The sequence below is a fragment of the Lasioglossum baleicum genome, chromosome 4, assembly GCF_051020765.1.
Source record: "Lasioglossum baleicum chromosome 4, iyLasBale1, whole genome shotgun sequence".
In the NCBI taxonomy this organism is placed as follows: Eukaryota; Metazoa; Arthropoda; class Insecta; order Hymenoptera; family Halictidae; genus Lasioglossum; species Lasioglossum baleicum.
Window position 1 is genome coordinate 14,282,318 of NC_134932.1, and position 17,427 is coordinate 14,299,744.

The 17,427-nt window shown below is 47.4% G+C and overlaps 1 protein-coding gene across 3 annotated transcripts in view; it reads right to left on the bottom strand.

Annotated features, from left to right (window-relative positions):
• Stan (protocadherin-like wing polarity protein stan) overlaps positions 1-17,427 on the bottom strand; it is a 35,694-nt gene that overhangs the window by 11,913 nt on the left and 6,354 nt on the right. For all 3 annotated transcript variants that reach the window (XR_013008852.1, XM_076422293.1, XM_076422292.1), the window contains exons 2-8: positions 8,124-8,681; positions 7,309-7,815; positions 5,888-6,934; positions 4,957-5,797; positions 2,823-4,468; positions 1,434-2,747; positions 135-1,093 (exon numbers count right to left, since the gene is read on the bottom strand). Coding sequence is in view for 2 of the 3 variants with exons in the window: in XM_076422293.1 (XP_076278408.1) it covers positions 135-1,093; positions 1,434-2,747; positions 2,823-4,468; positions 4,957-5,797; positions 5,888-6,934; positions 7,309-7,815; positions 8,124-8,566 (6,757 nt within the window). In the remaining variant the exon portion in view is untranslated. The remainder of the gene's footprint in view (positions 1-134; positions 1,094-1,433; positions 2,748-2,822; positions 4,469-4,956; positions 5,798-5,887; positions 6,935-7,308; positions 7,816-8,123; positions 8,682-17,427) is intronic.

The following is a 17,427-nucleotide window of genomic DNA, read 5'->3' on the forward strand; positions in this document are numbered from 1 at the left end:
TTAAGAAAGAAAATAAATTTCTATTTCATTCCAGTTCGTTGCAATCCAGGTAGAAAATTCTTATTTTGCACAAGGATTCGCTGTCTACTAATAAAATGAATAAGCAGACTGCCGAACTGTAGAACTCGACTCACCGACATTAGAGTCAACAACCTCGAACGGATTAGTAAAAGTGTCATGTTGCGAAGCAGTCAGTGTCTTCAGATACTTCGCCATGGCCTCCAGAACTTTATCAGGTGTGTCCCCGTTAAGAGTCTCGATCCTGTCCCACTTGTCCGCATACTTAGCCATCAAGACACCGCTGGTAATGCCCACCAAGTGGGAAACATAATCCTTATCCTGGCTGTGAGTTAAATTCAGTCCCACCAGGCTCTCCTCATACTTGAGCAACATGACCAGCAAGGACTCAGCGATCAGCAGATCAGCTCCATACATATATTTAGTCACGTTCACCGCACGATGGACATCCTTAGCTACCTTAACCGCCACATAGGTGTTCAACGTGAGATCCTTAGTCTCTAAAGCAGCCAGCTGATGTCTCTGCTCGATAAAAGCCTCGGAGGTGCAGTTAAAAAGATCAGGTTCCTGCCAGCCTCCCAACGCATCATCGCAAGACCTAGAAGTCTTTCCCTCGGCAGTCCCAGGACAATCCTCGATTGTAATCACGCCAAACTTTGTTCTCGGCCACCAGAGACCTTCAGCATAGGACCTAGGACATCCGTCGTACACCACCTCGCAACCTCTTAGAGTGACCTCGGCGTAAGGATTAGGACACGCTGTACAGGATCTTCCTATGACACCAATTCGACATCTGCATTGGCCAGTCTCGGTGTCGCAGCGAGGACCAAAGCTGCCCGTGGCGTAGCATTCGCAGGGGATGCATTCTTTTTTCCCAGACGGTTGATAGTGATTTTCTTTGCAGTAGCATTCGCCGGTTGTCTTGTTGCAGGCTGGGTCGTAGCCTTTGGACTCGTCGCAGCGACAGGGGCCGCAGACTGGTGAACCCCACCAGGTTGCAGGACAAGGCTGATCGGCCCTAATCTCGCAGTACTCTCCGGAATACTCTGGAGAGCTGCACTCGCATTTGTAGCCTCTGGAAGTAGAAGTAGGATCGGGTGTGTTACGGGTAGGCTTAAATCTGATTGAATAGTTGCAACTGCTTTAAAGGGTTAGACTCAGGACTTTAAGGGGTTAGAATCTGACTAGATAGTTGCAACTGCTTTAAGGGGTTTCTGGGATTGCAAGGGTGCGCCCAGATTGCAAAATAGTTACATGCGTAGTTTTATGCTTCCGAATAATGCAAATTACACCTGGTGTAATTTTTTATCTTTGACAAAGAGCAGGTGTAGGTACGACCCAATTTTATACGACCCAAGAAACGATTCTATCCCCTTAATAGTTGATACGAAACAATTTGGTGATTTAACACAAACCTGCGAGCATGACGGTCCTCGACGCAGGTCCCAGTGTTGTTGCAAGGATTTAAATCGCAGACTCTTTCGCAGTCTCGACCCACTCTCCCAGCAGCGCAGACGCATTCACTAGCCTGCCACTTCGCCTCGCAATTAGAGGCCTCGGGACAATCGACATTGCACTCCTCCTCAGAACTACAGCCAGTAGCAACGTTATCCTGCACCGTGGGTCTCAGCAGGACACTCTGATTGCTACCAATGCGAATATCCTGGAGACAACCATCGAAGAAGGGTAGCTCGGTGTTCATGGACTGTTCCGGTCCTCCAACTAAAATCTTGCCCACATAGAGTCCCTGCAATTTAGCAGGCAGCGTTGATGACATCGGCCTGTTGCGGTAGTCGATGTCCAAGGACACTTGACCACTTTGCCAGACGATCTCTATCCTGTGCCACTCTCCATCCGCCACGTTGTTCCACGTTTGAATAATATCCGCACCATCCAACAGAGCTACCAATTTCCCATCCCGGATCTCGAATAAAGCTGAACTGTTCTGACCAATCTGCACGTGCATCACGAAAGCCTGCTTGGCCCTGGTCCTCAAGCTAAGAGCCGTCAACCAGGGGAGCTGTATGGGTCTCAGCAAAGGATTGAAGCTCAGCATCCCATCTCCGTGGAAGCTCCAAGGTTTGCCCACTTCATCTGCACAGGTAGGTCCTGCGAAATTCTCCTCGCAGTCGCAAACAAACCCAGACCAGATCTCCCTGCACTTGCCGTTATTCTTGCAAGGTGAAGAAGAACAGAATGAAGCTTTCTCAGGGCATCCTGGATTGGTGCCATTGTCTGCCACGAACGAATTCAGATCAATAAACGTGTGGTCGATATACAATTCGCTGATACAGCCTACGAAGTCCTTGTTTCTGATTTGGAAGCTGGATGGTATAGCTGGTAAACCGCCGAGTTGCAGAGGTCCTGTGAGATCCAGGAACCTGTGACAGGTTTCCGTGACCATACTGCAACGATCCTCGAGCACCTGCTCGCTTCTACCAGCGCAGGACCACTTCGAGCCGAGACGATCGCCGTATTCTAAAGCTAAAGCAACGTCGCAGTTGTCTAAAGACACTGTTACGGTTTTGTTGATGTAGGAGACTTCTACTTCGTGCCAATGACCGTCAGAGATACCGCCAGGTATACTGGCTCCTGCTCTCGTGATCTCGTCACCCAGGGAGAAACTGAATTGGATTTGGGTGTCTACAATCTCCAGCGCTATGAAATCGTGCCTCTCGTTGTAGCGACCGTTGTAGAGGAGCAAGCCGCTCGGAGCCTCGGTGGCGAACCTGTTAAAGATTGTCGGGTTTAATACAGAGAAAGAAATATTAACTCTTTCTTGGCGAAGTCTAACGATAACAAACCTGAGTCTGATGTGTAGCCTGTGCCTCTGCCTCAGAGAAGCAAATGTAAGGAAAGTAGCAGGTCCGAAGCTGCGAGCTTTGAGCTCGCAAAGGGGTGTCACGCTCTCCAACGTTGTAACCGGGCAGCCTTCGCAAGTGAAGCCTCCCGTGGTCTTGATAATGCACTGGGAGCCACCTTTGCACACCCCAGGTGCGCAAGAGTCCTCATCCAGTGAGATCTCACAGTTTTCACCCGCGTACTCGTGCGTACAGGAACAAGCATAACCACCCTCCTTCCGGTAGCACGTTCCGCCATGTACGCAGGGGTTGGAGTAGCAGAGATTTACTTCCGTGTCGCATAGATAGGACTCTTTGCTTCCGGTGAAACCCATGGCACATCTACACGCGAACGTCGTCACCGGATAAATCGGCCTGAACAGCACAGTATTACTACTAGCAAACCCTGAGGCGTTGCCGAACTTCAGAACAGTTAGACACTCTTCAAAGTTCAAGCAGGGCTCCCTGACGCAGAGATTGTCGTCGAAAGGCAATACGGTGACGGTAGCTAATCTCGCCAGGATGCCTCTGTTCAGGTACACGCGTTCCTGAAGGAATTGGGGACTGTAAAACTCATCCGTGACACCTGGCTCCACTCTGCGAGCAGAGAAGCTCACGTTCAAGATCTTCCCGTGAACGTTCGCGTCCTCCTGGATGCTAAACAGGAATATATTCTCTCTGGGACAAGGAATGATCGCCGCTAGACCGTCCAAAAAGTAACCTAACAGTGGACTAAGGAAAGCTTCTGCTGTCATGTCGTCCAGTCTCACTGTGATCGAGTTCAAAAGCATTTTATCGGTAATCAGCCTGACAGAGAGCGTCATGGTGGCCTTCACCTCGTTGATACCATCCGTGACGGACACCTCCATGGTCGCCACTCGAGGAACATTAGTGTTTAGCTGAGGAGAGAGTCTGATTTCGCCTGTGGTACGATTCAAGTCGATCAGGTTCGCGTTGTTGCCCGCTAAAATCGTGTAGGTCAATTTATCTGCGACGTCCGCGTCCACTGCTGGGATTTTCCCGATCGGAGTGGTGGGGAAGAAGTCCTTGAAGTTGTTGAAGATGATCTGGAAGTCCTTCAGCACCGGGGCGTTGTCGTTTACATCGGTTACCAAGATTTGGACGAGGGCGTCCGATCGCAATGGCGGCGAAGCTGCACGCACTACTAATTCGAACCTCTTCTTAGGGGATTCGTAGTCTAGTTCTTCGAGGGTGATCAGTTCTGCGCGGTCAGCACCGGGTCTGACGTTTAGAGCAAAGCTGTTCGAGTCTTCTCCGCCGATTACGGAATACTGAACAACGGCGTTGGGACCCTCGTCAGGGTCGTGGGCGTAGATCTCGCCGACTGTTGAACCAATTGGAGAGTTCTCCGCGATGTACAAAACTATTTTGTCGTTTTCGAAGGCAGGTGGAGAATCGTTCACGTCCTTGATTTTTATGATCACTGGCACCACCGAAGAGAGAGACGGAGAACCTCTGTCCATGGCTACCGCCTTCAAGGTGTACCTAGCGACGGATTCCCTGTCCAACGGTTTCGCTGTGCGGACTATGCCCGTGGTTGAGTCCACTGCGAAGGCTCCATCACCGTCGTCTTCCAAAGCGTATCGAACCTGAAGAAAGAGTAACATTGTTAGTTAACTTTTAATCCTTCACATATAGTATTTACGATTTGAAAACTGTACATTTAGTGTTTCAAGCATAAACAGAGGTCGACCGCACTATCAACTATCTATCTCGTATTGAAGTAGTTATTCCATTGAATAAAAATTTATCTAAAAAAATTGAAAATTCTGAGAGAAATTGTCGACGTGTGGTATAGTCCCTTCAGGGTGAATCACTCTGAAAATTGGAGTAATGAATCTTAAAAAGACCAAACCCCGAGGAGCAAACAATCAACAACGCCGTGTGCCAGCATCAATTTGAGCCAGCTGCACCTTCAGAAAAAGGCAGAAAGCAACAAAACATTCTTCATGAATGATAAGGCAGCGACGTGATCTCTCCCTCTGCACTTTAGGGCCACTCGAGACACAGCATATTACAGAGGTCACTCGAGAACAATGAAGCCAAGCGGGACAAAGCCCCTCAAAGACACACTCACCCTCCCATTGAGATCCGTATCCGCATCGGTGGCGGATACCCTGAGGACACTGGTGCCCACGAGAACGTCTTCCTCAATGGAGCCTTGATACTGAGGGGCTTCGAAGGCGGGGGCGTTGTCGTTCACATCCGTCACCGATATCTCAACGTCGGTGGTGTCTGAGAGGGGTGGCACACCCCCATCTCTAGCAGTAACCGTCAGCAAATAAGCTGGAACTAACTCGCGATCCAGCGGCTTGGTGGTGGTAATGGCTCCAGTTTGGGGGTTGATAATGAACTCCGATGCTCCCTGGTCTCCGCTATCAGTGTCCAAACTATAAGTAACCTGAGCATTCTTTCCCACATCAGAATCGGTAGCGCTGACAACCAAAACGGTAGTGCCGATAGGGGCGTCTTCAAAAACGGAGACAGAATAGGGTGCGTTCTCGAAAACAGGTGAGAAATTATTTGCGTCCGAGATGTTAACGTAAACCAGAGCTGTGTCAGTTCTTCCTCCACTGTCAGAAGCTGTGACTGTCAGCACGAATCTCTTCTCTTGTTTGTAGTCCAATGGCTGAGCCACCGTGATCAACCCTCGACCGTTCTGAGACGCTATCGAGAAACGACCCCTCGTGTTGCCTGCTGTGATCTCGTAGTGGATCCTCGCGTCTTCGTCAGGGTCTGTCGCTGTGACGGATGTTACTGGAGTCCCCGGTGGATCGTCCTCCGAGACGACAGCTTCGTAGTTCTTCGGGTCGAAGTAGGGGTCGTTGTCGTTCACGTCGGTCACTGTGATTATCACACTAGTCGTTGCTGTTTTTGGCACTTCACCCGAGTCTGCTGCTATCACGGTGAACTGGTATCTGGAAAAATGATGAAGTGGGGTCACAAAATAACATTTACGATGCCCTCCCCAAATTGAAAATATACGATCATTCGTTTGAGGCAAATACCTTGAACATTGTTCCCGGTCCAGCTGCTTGGTCGTGTAAATCCATCCGCTCTCGTTGTTCACAGTGATAGGGAAATTCTCGGTGGAGGCTCCAGAAAAGTCCCTAGCCCCGATAGTGTACTTGATCTGAGCGTTAGCACCCTCGTCAGCATCGTACGCCTGTATCCTCAGCATCGAGTATCCAACAGGCACATTCTCCGACACCGATTCTTGAAAATGACTGGTGTAGAACCTAGGCGCGTTATCATTCACATCCTTCACGTGCACCAGCAACTGTGTAGTATTGGATCTGGCAGGCGACCCTCCGTCTTGCGCTCTGATCACTATCTTATAGCTTCTGGTCGACTCATAATCCAAAGGCTTAACCAGAGCTACATCACCGCTCATGGAGTCAATGGAAAAAGTGTTTTGCGTGTTCCCTCCGATAATCGCGTATCTGACAGCAGCATTGCTGCCCGCGTCAGCGTCGTTAGCTCTTATGCGAGCTATCACGGGGTTGGCGGTGTAGTCTAGGTCCTCTGGTATCCACACGGAGTACGTTCTCTCGGTAAATTGAGGGTAATTATCGTTATCGTCTAACACACGGACTACCAACGTCGCATTTGCTGTTTTCCTAGCAGAAGGAGGCGTAGCCTGATCAGAGACGCTCAAGATCACCGTGTAGATCTCGGTCTTCTCTCTGTCTAGGGGTGTTCGAGTGGTTACCACCCCTGATCTAGAGTCTATTCGAAACGTCAGAGCATCGTCTCCGCTTGAGTCACCGTTTCCACTGCTAGTTGATAATATAGAATACTCCACCTCCGCGTTTCTACCAGTATCCTGGTCCGTTGCCTTCACCGTGACTACTGTGGACCCTACGGGCACACCCTCTCGAACCGAAGCGTCGTACTCTCGCCATTCGAAGCTGGGAGCGTGGTCGTTAGTGTCCAACACGTTCACTTGAAGAGTCGTCGTTCCTGTTCTCGGGGGAAACGAATCGTCCACGGCTAGCACCCTGAAGTAGTGAACGTCCACGTTCTCTCGGTCCAGTCTGGACCTCGTTGTCACCCTGCGAGTAGAATACATTAAGTATATTATTATTATTATGAGACTGCGGATTTGATACATAGATGACAAAAATGGGTAAGCACAATTTAAAGCAGTGGACGTATTAAAAAGATTTAAAGACATCAGTGTATTGGCTTCAGCTTAATCAGATAATTAAAAGAAGAAAGAAATTGTTATTTCGCTCCACTGTCTTGCAATCAATGCAAACATTTTTTATTTTGCATAAAGATCCGCAGTCGAATTATTACTAATAATAATTAGACGTAGTCTAAACTTTATGCATTTATGGCAAAATTGTGGGCATGTTAAAAATTGTTTTGCATAAAGACCCACAGTCTAATTATCATTAATCAAACTTGGGGTAATCTGACTTACCTTCCAGTGACCGGGTCAAGGAACAACAAGGACTGGGACCTAGCGTCCAACAGTGAGCTCATGGAGTATCTAACAGTGCCTCCTTCAGGGTCCCTAGCTCTCACAAAGGTGACATAAACGCCAGGATCCTTCTCCTCCTCTACAGCCCCGGTGTACAACGGTTGCTCGAAATAAGGCGACTGGTTCTTCAGCTCTCTTCTCACTCGTCGACCCAAATCAGTGTCGTCCAGCTGTCTATGATGGAACACGATCTTCAAACGGTGCTCGGCATCCGTTAACCTCGACTCCATGCCGCAACGGAGGTTCATCGACACAGAGATCTTCCACAAAGGATCCACCAAACATTGCTCCGAGGCGGATACAAGATCACCAGCTGCACCCTCGATGAGAAACCTTGGATCCGCCACGCCACCCCATCGGGTCTCGCACTCCTTCAAGGCCGTCTGAGGGAGGAAGTCACGTAAGGCTGCCACCAGCTGCGATGTTCGCAAGCAGACCTCGGTGAACCTGTTGCCACAGAAACCAGAATCTTATCAGCTGTTGTGTAGGCCGTCTTCGAGGTGTGACCGCACAGTGACTAATCACTGTCGCGCTGCGTTAATGAATGCTAATTATATCACGATTATTTTGTATTAGAGCGATGCATTCTAAATATATAAATTATATATAAATATCTTCGTTTCTAAGTAGAAAGCTCCCTTTTTAGAAAACTACGAACTACAAAGAAAGTTCGAATTACTAAACCCGTAAAATAAATCGTAGGGCAAGGGATTAACAATGAATTTACAGATGAACACGTTGAACGCTGCACTCACCTCTCAGCACTAGGCATAGCATAAGAAGCCAGCGTCTCTGCCATCCATCCCCTAGTTGCAGCCAAATCTCGATTCTCACCCCCGCAGCCGGTGATCAGGATCCTCAAAGGCAAGCTATAGTAGTCGATCGTTGGCCTGCCCAGTCTAGAGCTAGTCGAGTCCACGTAGAAGGTGAATATCCTCGGGTATTGAAGCCCTTCGCAACTCAAAGGCCTCGCCAAGGTGACGCGACCCGTATGAGGATGGACTTTGAGGAGTTTCCTGGCGAACCAGGCTGTTCTTTCGTTGGAGACCTCGTATTTCCGACGACCACCCAATTGCGGCACGCCAGCCTCGAAGACGACAGTGCCAGTCGGCGTGCTGGATGACAGCACTGCCAAATAGGCGTCGCTCAGGGTCCAGAGGGACGCGAGGATCGGCAGGACCCATTTCCACCTAGCCATTGCAGCCTCCCTCTTACTGCGCCTTCTCGTGTCCTTCCCTCGAAAACCGCCGTCCCATCCTCAAGCAGTTCCCTGGTGCCTGGGGGCCTCAACTCGACGCCATCTTGCGTTACACCTGCAACAGGTGCGATATTATAGCCTTTCTTACGCGGGGCCCAGAAATAGGTGGGCTAAAGGCCCTTGCAAACAATTCTCTGACTGGTGAGACTTTCGAGTGTGAGCTACATGTGTCCCTTACATGCTACATTATATGGGACACATAAGGGACACATAATTCTGGAGTCATTCTCCTAAAGTTCAACAATCATCGTGGTGTTGTATTCCGTTTAGTATTTTATTTATACAAGATACAACGGAACTTAGTCGAGAACACGTTGACAATAATATTGTAAGTCAGCTGAATATGCAGTAATATATGTACTTGAGAGAACAGAGAATCTGCGAGAATCTGAGTTTGTATAGTATAATATTTTGGGTGAGAAACAGGGAGCCGTATCTATGTAGAACGAAATGACGTTGGTATACAACAGTGGCTAGCTTCTTTAGGGGGGTTGGAAGATTAGTGTATTGATAGAAAAGCATGATTTTTCAGGCGAGATTATTCCAGCAAAGGCAGGACCGATTAAACGCATAACTCGTTAAATAAGCTATGTCTATAATATATAATCCACGAAGAAAGTATGTACGTTTCCTATTCGACTTGTACAGAGTATACGAGAGTATAATGCGAGCGTTCGTTAGCGGTCGCCATTCCGTCGCCGAGTTAAATCGCTCAGAAATGGCGCTCGGACGGTTTTCTTGCGCAGAAAATCTTTCGCGCGAGTGTGAGAATGCGATACCCGCCGTGAAACGTGGGAACAAAACGATTTCCGTTCGTTTCACCCTCTTTGTTCGTTCATTCGTTCCGTTCTAGCGCGGTGAATTCGTTGACCCTGTCTTCTCGGACCCGTCGGCATATTCTTCTCCGTCAAAGACCGATTTCCATTATATTTCATTCCAGAATTATTAAAACGATAAAGATCGATCGAATATTTAATACGCTGCTCTAGAAAATGGCAAACGGTAGGACAAGATTCGATTGGGCATCGGTCGAGAATCTCGGATTGGCTCTCCACTGTCGCAAAACAGCGTCGTCGGATCGGAAAAGCGGACTCGAACCGGTCGCGCGGAACGCAGAAATAATTCTACGATGTTCGCCGTACGATCTTACGATTTCGCGACGCCGTGGATCGTTCCTTGTCCTCGTAAAAAACATTCTATACGCTCGGACGTTCTCTCGTTCGCTCGAGGAACGACTCTGGAACTGAAACACGTACAGCTTCAGCAGACGTTGGTCCATATCGTCTCGGAAAGAAAAATTCTCTCGCGTTGTGTCTCGTTCGCCGAGGTTCCGTCTGCGTTGGACAGTTATATTTTCGCGCCGCATCTGCCCCGGGATCGTTAAACCGGGCAACGATCGGCATTCCTGCGCTTCATGGCGCAGTGATTTCTTTCTTAACGAGTTTTTTTCGAGACTCAGTATGCAAATCGGCGAGTCGTTACGGATTCGCACGCCTATCCCGGAAAGCATGATCTCCTCCGGATCGATCGGCTACCTGCGAACTTCATTTCCGCTATTCGTCTCTTTTTAAACAATATCTCGGGTAAATTGGAAATAATTCATCGACGTTCGTGCGTAAAGTATCTTGCTTTTGCTGTTCATTATTTTGGTTTATCTCGAGTAAACTGGAAATATGTAGATGTTGGATATTAATCTTGAAGAGACAGATAACCAAGCACGATGTGTATTACATACTCCCAATACTTTCGGAAACCGGTGAACTGGAAAATCGTTTCCCATATTTTTTTAGAACTGTTCTAGGTGAGATGAATAATGTGTTTTTCGAGACAGCGACTGGTGCGCGGTTCGGTTCCTCTTGGCATGTGCGCTACATTCAATCACGAATGATCCAAGACTGCATACCATCGGGAAAAGCGTGTCGGTCATGGTAGCGAAAGAAAAAACCGCAAGAATGCGCTGTTCCAGACAATAAGAGATGCCAAAAGGAAGCGTGTAACAGTTACGCTAAATTACGTTCGTTTCCGTGTACAGTTAATCCTTCTACGTTTCTATGTACAGTTAATCCTCCAGTTTTATCTCGCCTTCCCTTATTCAATTTTCATCACGTGCTCGTCTTGTTTGGATTCCTGACGGTTCTCTCAATTTTATCTTTGCGCAGTTCTTCCGTTCCAATCTTTGCGACCAGCCAGCCTGAGAATGCGCGATGCATTAGAAATATTACCGAAATATTTACGAGAAAATATTCGATGCGTCCGATGCACTCCATTTGCATAGTCCTTCTGTAGCAATCTGCGAAGGTCGGCGCAAGCATTCTTGTCTCGAACGTCCTCCTGCTATCTCACTTCCAACCCATCCGAGATAATAGCTGGGTTAATCCTCGTCCCGTTCCCTCCCATTTCCTTCAGCATATCTCTCTCCTCCCGTTCTGTTTGTGGACTTCCTCTTTGTTTCGCGTTCGCCATGATTGCAACAAGCTTAGCATCCACCATCACGGCCACGGCTAACGAAGTTACTCGCTCGTGAGCCAGCCAAGAATTTGCTGAAACACAACTTGACAAATAACTCGACTCTGGATCTTCTTCATCGATTCTTCATTTCAACGAAGGTAACTGTACCGATTATATTATTCTTTCGATCTTCGTTGAAGACAGCTGGCAGCTTCACCATCAAGTTGATACAAAGATAGTCCCCGGATCCTGATCAAAATTCAACTAGCTAGCTCCTCCGTGCAACGATTTGCAGTCGCTCAAGATTGTTCGCTCGGCAAGCAATTTATCTCGATTCCTACGATACCATAAAGAGATTCGAAGCTTTCAATCATCGACGAAGTAGATGCGATCTTCACTGAAGGTATCTATGCTACCAAGTTCCTACGAGACTGGACCCTTCGATCCTCATCAACCTCCAGTTAGCTAGGATGCAATTATTTACAGTCACTCGAGACCATAGGCTCACGAACCGATCCCTCTCGACTCCAGCGGCTGCACAAAGGAATTCGCCTGGAATAAAGCCGATCTCGAAGAGAAGAGAAGAGGACCGGGTGAGTATATCGGCGCTACCAAGTTCCCCATCGAACTTCATCGTCTCTCGAGCCATCTACTGGAGCCGTAGCGGTGTGGCTTTGAAAGGAACGCTGCTGCTGGAGAAGGCAGAGTCGACTCGTACTCTGCCTGTAGGAGCAGGTCCTTAACGGCGACGAGTGGAAACGCGTTTAAGAATACGGGGAGGACGAGAGGACTCTCTCTTACTCGCTCGCTCGATCGTTCTCTCTCGCTCGCTCGCTGATTCTCTTTCTCTTACTCGCTCGCGAACGCAATGAGTATCCTCCCGTTTGTTTTATTGCGCGAAGGAATCGCTGCTCGGCTCTCGGTCCCCAAGAAGATCGCTAGTTGACCGTAGCCGGAGCACGGGATAGGCCTCTCATGCCTCTCCTGCCTCTCGTCGGCATGTTCCTCTCCCTACCCACTTCTCGTCCCCCTTATTCCTCTTTGACTCTCCTCGTCCTCGGCCGGCGGCTAGCCGATCCGGTTTGACCAATCCAAACGAATGGTGCATCGGCACGAACCAATCGAACCGGCCGAGGTAGACAACAGAGAGCTGTGGCTCTTCTTCTCTCCTCGCCCTCTCCCTTTGCCTCCCCGCGAGCATGGAACAAAATAACACGACGCTAAGGAAAAAGAATGGAAAAAGCAGCGAGCGAGGTGATGGCCAGAGACGACGGCGTTTAAAAGCCGCACGCGGACCCCGATCGCTAGCCTCCTCGCGGAGACCTGTGTATAATCCCCGGGGAGAGTGCGCGAGGATGTTTGGAGAACGATTTGGGAAGAGGATCTGCGGTAGAGCCCTCGATAATTGCGAGAAATTCGAGAGGGAAAATTATTGTATATGGCTATCGGGAGGGATTCCATTTCTTATCGAGGATTCCACTAGTGCCTCGCTAGTTGCACATCGTCTGGGGAAGATTTGAAATGTTCAAATAGTTTTTCAGAAAAAATTCTTGCAAACAGGGCCTGAGAAATACACTGTTAACACCGAAACTGTCGAACAAGTCGAAAAGATTCGTTTCTAATTTGTTCGTGTTCGCCTCGTTCGCATTTACTGCTCGGCAATTCCGGTGTTAAAGGCCGAATTTACATTCGAGAGAACAATACGTGCAAAATACGTTTCGTGAAAGTCTCGCGCATTCTGCCCGTTCGTTTCTCCTAAAAACGAATCACTGACCCGTTAATTAGCAGAGAGACTCGTTCGCCTGTCAGTCGCGAGAAATCGAGTAGAAAACCCTCGGATCTCCATTGTCTACATTGTCCGCGGATACAGTGGAAACAGAACGCGTGATTCGATAATGAAATTGAACGGCGCGCGAGACCGGACTCTGAAACAGAAAGTGTGAGCGCGGGTTAATGAACAATGGTTTCGGAGAGGAGCGCAGTCGCCGAGTAAAAAGTTAAGTGAGCGGAGAGCTCGGAGAAGCTTGCCTGCCGCTGTGTGCTGGTCATCGAAGAACGCTTTCTTCATCTCCTCTGAAAAGAAGGATCTACGAGCGTGATCCGTGAAAAACGAGATTGCAGACTGGCGTGCAGAGGCGCTCGGTGAAAAACGTGCGAATCATCCAAACAATCTGGCTCGAGGCATGAGTCGGGACAGATACGACTCGACGCCGGATAAACTACTATCTTTACACTATCTTTTTCTCATTTTATCCTGTATACACCACCGGCCTGCCGATTTTAATCGGTCGAAGGCTAATTGAATGTGCTTTCGTGTTGTATGCTCGGGAAGCTTGTATCGCTTCGAACCGTGTAACTTTATTCGTTATGCAATCTATTCCGCAACGCAGGAATATCGCGGATTTCCGATTCCTTGGGAAACTCCGGCTATTCATTTCCTTTAGAAATAAACGCGAATCCCTGGAATCGTTCAGCGCAGAGAAAGATGTGTTCGCTGAAGATCTTTTAGTAGGAATTATGAAAAAATGTTCGAGACCCGCAATCTATGCACCGCTACTGCATTCTCTCGTGTATTTCAGACGCAAACAGCACATGATCGCAGCAAGACGAGGCGAAAATCGTTCTCTAATCTGAGATCATGGGCTCAAGCTTCGCTTAGGCGATTTTGTTCGATGCGAGGAGCACGAAGCTCGTCCTCGAACGGTCTCGCACATTCTTCCTTCGGTATTCCGTGGCCGATGCACACGTTGCACACGCGGCTTTGTATTCCATGCTCGTTTCCCGCTCACACGTCGCCGACGCGACGCTCAGATTCCCGTGAACCGTCCAGTGGAAAATGCGCGATATATCGATAAGCATCTCTCCTCGTAGATCCTTTACCTTCTGAACGCGTGTACCGTGATTACGTGAAATTAATTGGCCGTGTTACACGCCGCGGGAATACGCGTTCGTTTCGGTTAGGTTTAACATCGAACGACTTTGACCCTTTAAGATCAACCTTTTCCTCAGAACAAAAAGCCAGACATCCATTTTACAGTGTAATCGATGCGACTTCTGCCTTTCCATCGCAGAGAAACACGAATGATTGGGACCAGTTTGCCAGGCGAATAGTTCCTAAAGTTGCAACAACAGTGATCTATAAAAAATCATAAATGTAGCTTAGATATGTATGAAGAAGGAAAAAAGATTTCAGTTGCGACATCAAATCGAGGACGAGGGAAGACCAATCATGTAGATTTACGAATGTTAACTCCTTCACGGAGCATCGGATTAAAGATAGACAGCGCTCAAAGGATTTCGCTGTGTCAGTATTTGCTTAGAGGCTTCGGGGATTATCCCTGCGTTCAGGAACTGTTACGGAGGATTTCAGGGATGAGCATGGTTCAATCACGAGAGCAAATGTATCTGTGTACTGCTGCTTGCGCGAGGCAGACGTAATATCGTCGATTACGTTTGTACTTTTCGATAAATAGCTTCTGGTCGCGATTCCAACGTGGAATTTATCGAGTCGTCATTATTAATTTTTATTTGCTCTTGTGAATACTAGAACTGCATAACGATAATGCGAACATTTTATTCACACTCATTTTTAACCATTTTCATACGTGACGCACTCGTGGGTAGCAGCATAATATCTGATAATAAATCATGTAAAGCATCACGTCCAGACAAATTCCGCTGAATCAAACTTAACGAAGCAGACGAAGATAAGATAAACTAGCATCGCGTGTAGACGGAAAGTGAAAACGAGGAGTTGACACAGGGCAGCACGGCTATACCGGTGCATCGAGCTCTGGAAATACTACTGAAAAATGCAAGGACCCGGTGCATCGGAGATGCGGTGAATTCTGAGTGACCCGAAGCGGAACAGGTGGTCGTTCGTTCGTAAAAACGCGGCAGCCGTGTAATCCGTGTAAAGAGACGAGCGACGAGCCGTCAGAAAACAGTGAATTGGATCGTGACGATCTCTGGAAACGGCAGTCGAATACGCTTTTATGTCTTTATTAAAAGGAACCGAGTGTTCCAGTGGTCTCGAGCTCTGTGTTAGCTCTCGAGGTCGACTGGTTCCGAGATAACAGGTAGCCCTCGATTGATCGACGGATCACGACTAGTTTAGCCAGTACCGTCAGACTTTTCGACCGGTTATCTCTCGGACATCTCTTCGAAGAAAGAAAGAGAGAGCTGATGCTTTTGACCGACTATGAAACGCGCGTGAGTCGTTGTCGGGATGAGACCAGGCCCCCCTGGTAATTGGTAGGTTCGAATTCCGGAGAGTTTTTTCAGAGAGAAGAACAGCCAACATCCCTTTCGTGTAATTAATAGGTCTTTCGCTGAAAGCCATGGAATCCCTGCTGGAGGCCCGACCCACCTTTTTTTTCTCCGCATGGCTCGCTCCTGCGGTCAGGGAAATGGATACTGGTAGCACGATACTCGATCCAGCGAAATTCTTTTGCAAATGCTAACTTTGCCTAATCGTCGCTTATTAACTTTTTCGGACCGCGCTTCGTGCCCATCTGTTTAAAGATATAATTATGGCTCGGTTCTACCGGTGAGTATAATTACCGATGCTTCGGAGACAGCCGATTGTAAAAATTGATTAACGTGGTTTGAATATACAGAAAGCTAAATAGCAGAAATAAGAAAAATAAATGGTGAAACTTGAAATTTGCGAAAACCGCAATACTCATTCAGTGCAATCAAAACTTAATTCCCTGTCTCCAGTGTCAAGCCTATCAGCGAACAACCATTCCCACAACATCAAAAGCATTATTACCGTCAGAACCGAAACGATTACACAAGCAAATGAGTTTCTCAATCTCGAGGCTCACCTTTCTGCGATTAATCGTCGCCGGAATGGCGAGGAACGCGTGTGATAATTACACGAACGGGAATACTTTCGGCGACCGATACGTTGCCATTACCATAATCGCGTTTCGGATCGGTCGGCCACGGTTTTCGAGGAATCTGTGTTTCGTCGAACCACCTCGGGTCTCGTTCGAGCTGGTTTTATTGCGATTACGCACGGCTTCTCGTCCCTGGTCATGAAGGTCGGTCGAAATTAGGGTGGAATTATTTTCTGCGAAGTCGGCGGGGAAGACGAGTCCAGACAATGATTGCCTCGAGGTGTTCCTTGGGACGCACAATGTAGAAAAGGAATAACATTTTTAACATGAGACCGAACGACTTCAACCTTTTTCCGATGTTAGAAGAATTTAAGAAATGAAGACTCTTTTGAAATGGTATTAATCTCCTTATTATTCCTGGATTATTATGTATCAAATAATTGAACGCAGAGATTTCTTTGCAAAATTCAAGAATACGATGATATTTTTGCGCGTATTGCAACTATTAAAGGAGGAATTAAATGTCTATGCAGCTTCCGTTTGTTCATAAAAAGGCTCCGTTCGTTTCTCCCTCGACAAACGAACACGCGAGAGACACCGCGAGGACTATCACTACACTGTGTACACGTTAGTACCTGTACACAGGTGTGGGTACATGTTTGTACTCGCGCTCAGGTGTGCACACGGTTCCCCGGTCTTTGTTCAAGGCTGCGAGACTCAGGCAGGTACAAGATCACGGCTGCGAGAGACCTTCTTGCGACTTTTTTAATTGAGACACTGATCTCGGCCGGACGTTAACAACACCGCGTCGGTTGATGAACCGCTTCGGTAATTGTAATCGCGTCGATATTCTCAGCCGGGATTATTCCGTTTGCGGCATGTCATCACGGTGAAATAATAATCGGTGTAATGGCCGTAGTTGCGTGTCCCGATTTAACGGAGTCGTGTAATTTCTGGACGATTGAATCGAAATTCTGAAGACATTAACATTCAAGATGGCTATTAATAGTACGCCCCCAATATTCGTTAACATACATTTCAATTGATCCTAAATTCTGCAATTTTTATGATAAGATGTGCTTAGTGTTCCTTCTCGAGAATTCTTTCCCGAGAATGTCTCGAGAAATTTTATAATTGGTTATTTCTCATTTCTCGAGAAATTTAAATCTAGGAAAATTCTTATGAATCTCATTTATTCTATAACATATTTTCGGAAATGAACAAATACATATGTCCTACCATCGGTCAAAATATGCTACATTTTAATGTAGGTATTTAAATATCTCTGTTACTTGTGATTATACGAAAAAATGTCAGAGGAGAAATTTGCACTGTTCAATAAGGTAAATGTAATGGCAAAATATAAAAAAATTTTTTGGAAATCATATTTCGAAATTTCAAGGTCATCGTTATTTTTATTTAAAGGAGGTCATATAATTATTCTATATTCCTATTCATAAAAAAGACAAATCCAACGATGTGCCATGTTCCATAGTTAAGGTGAATTTC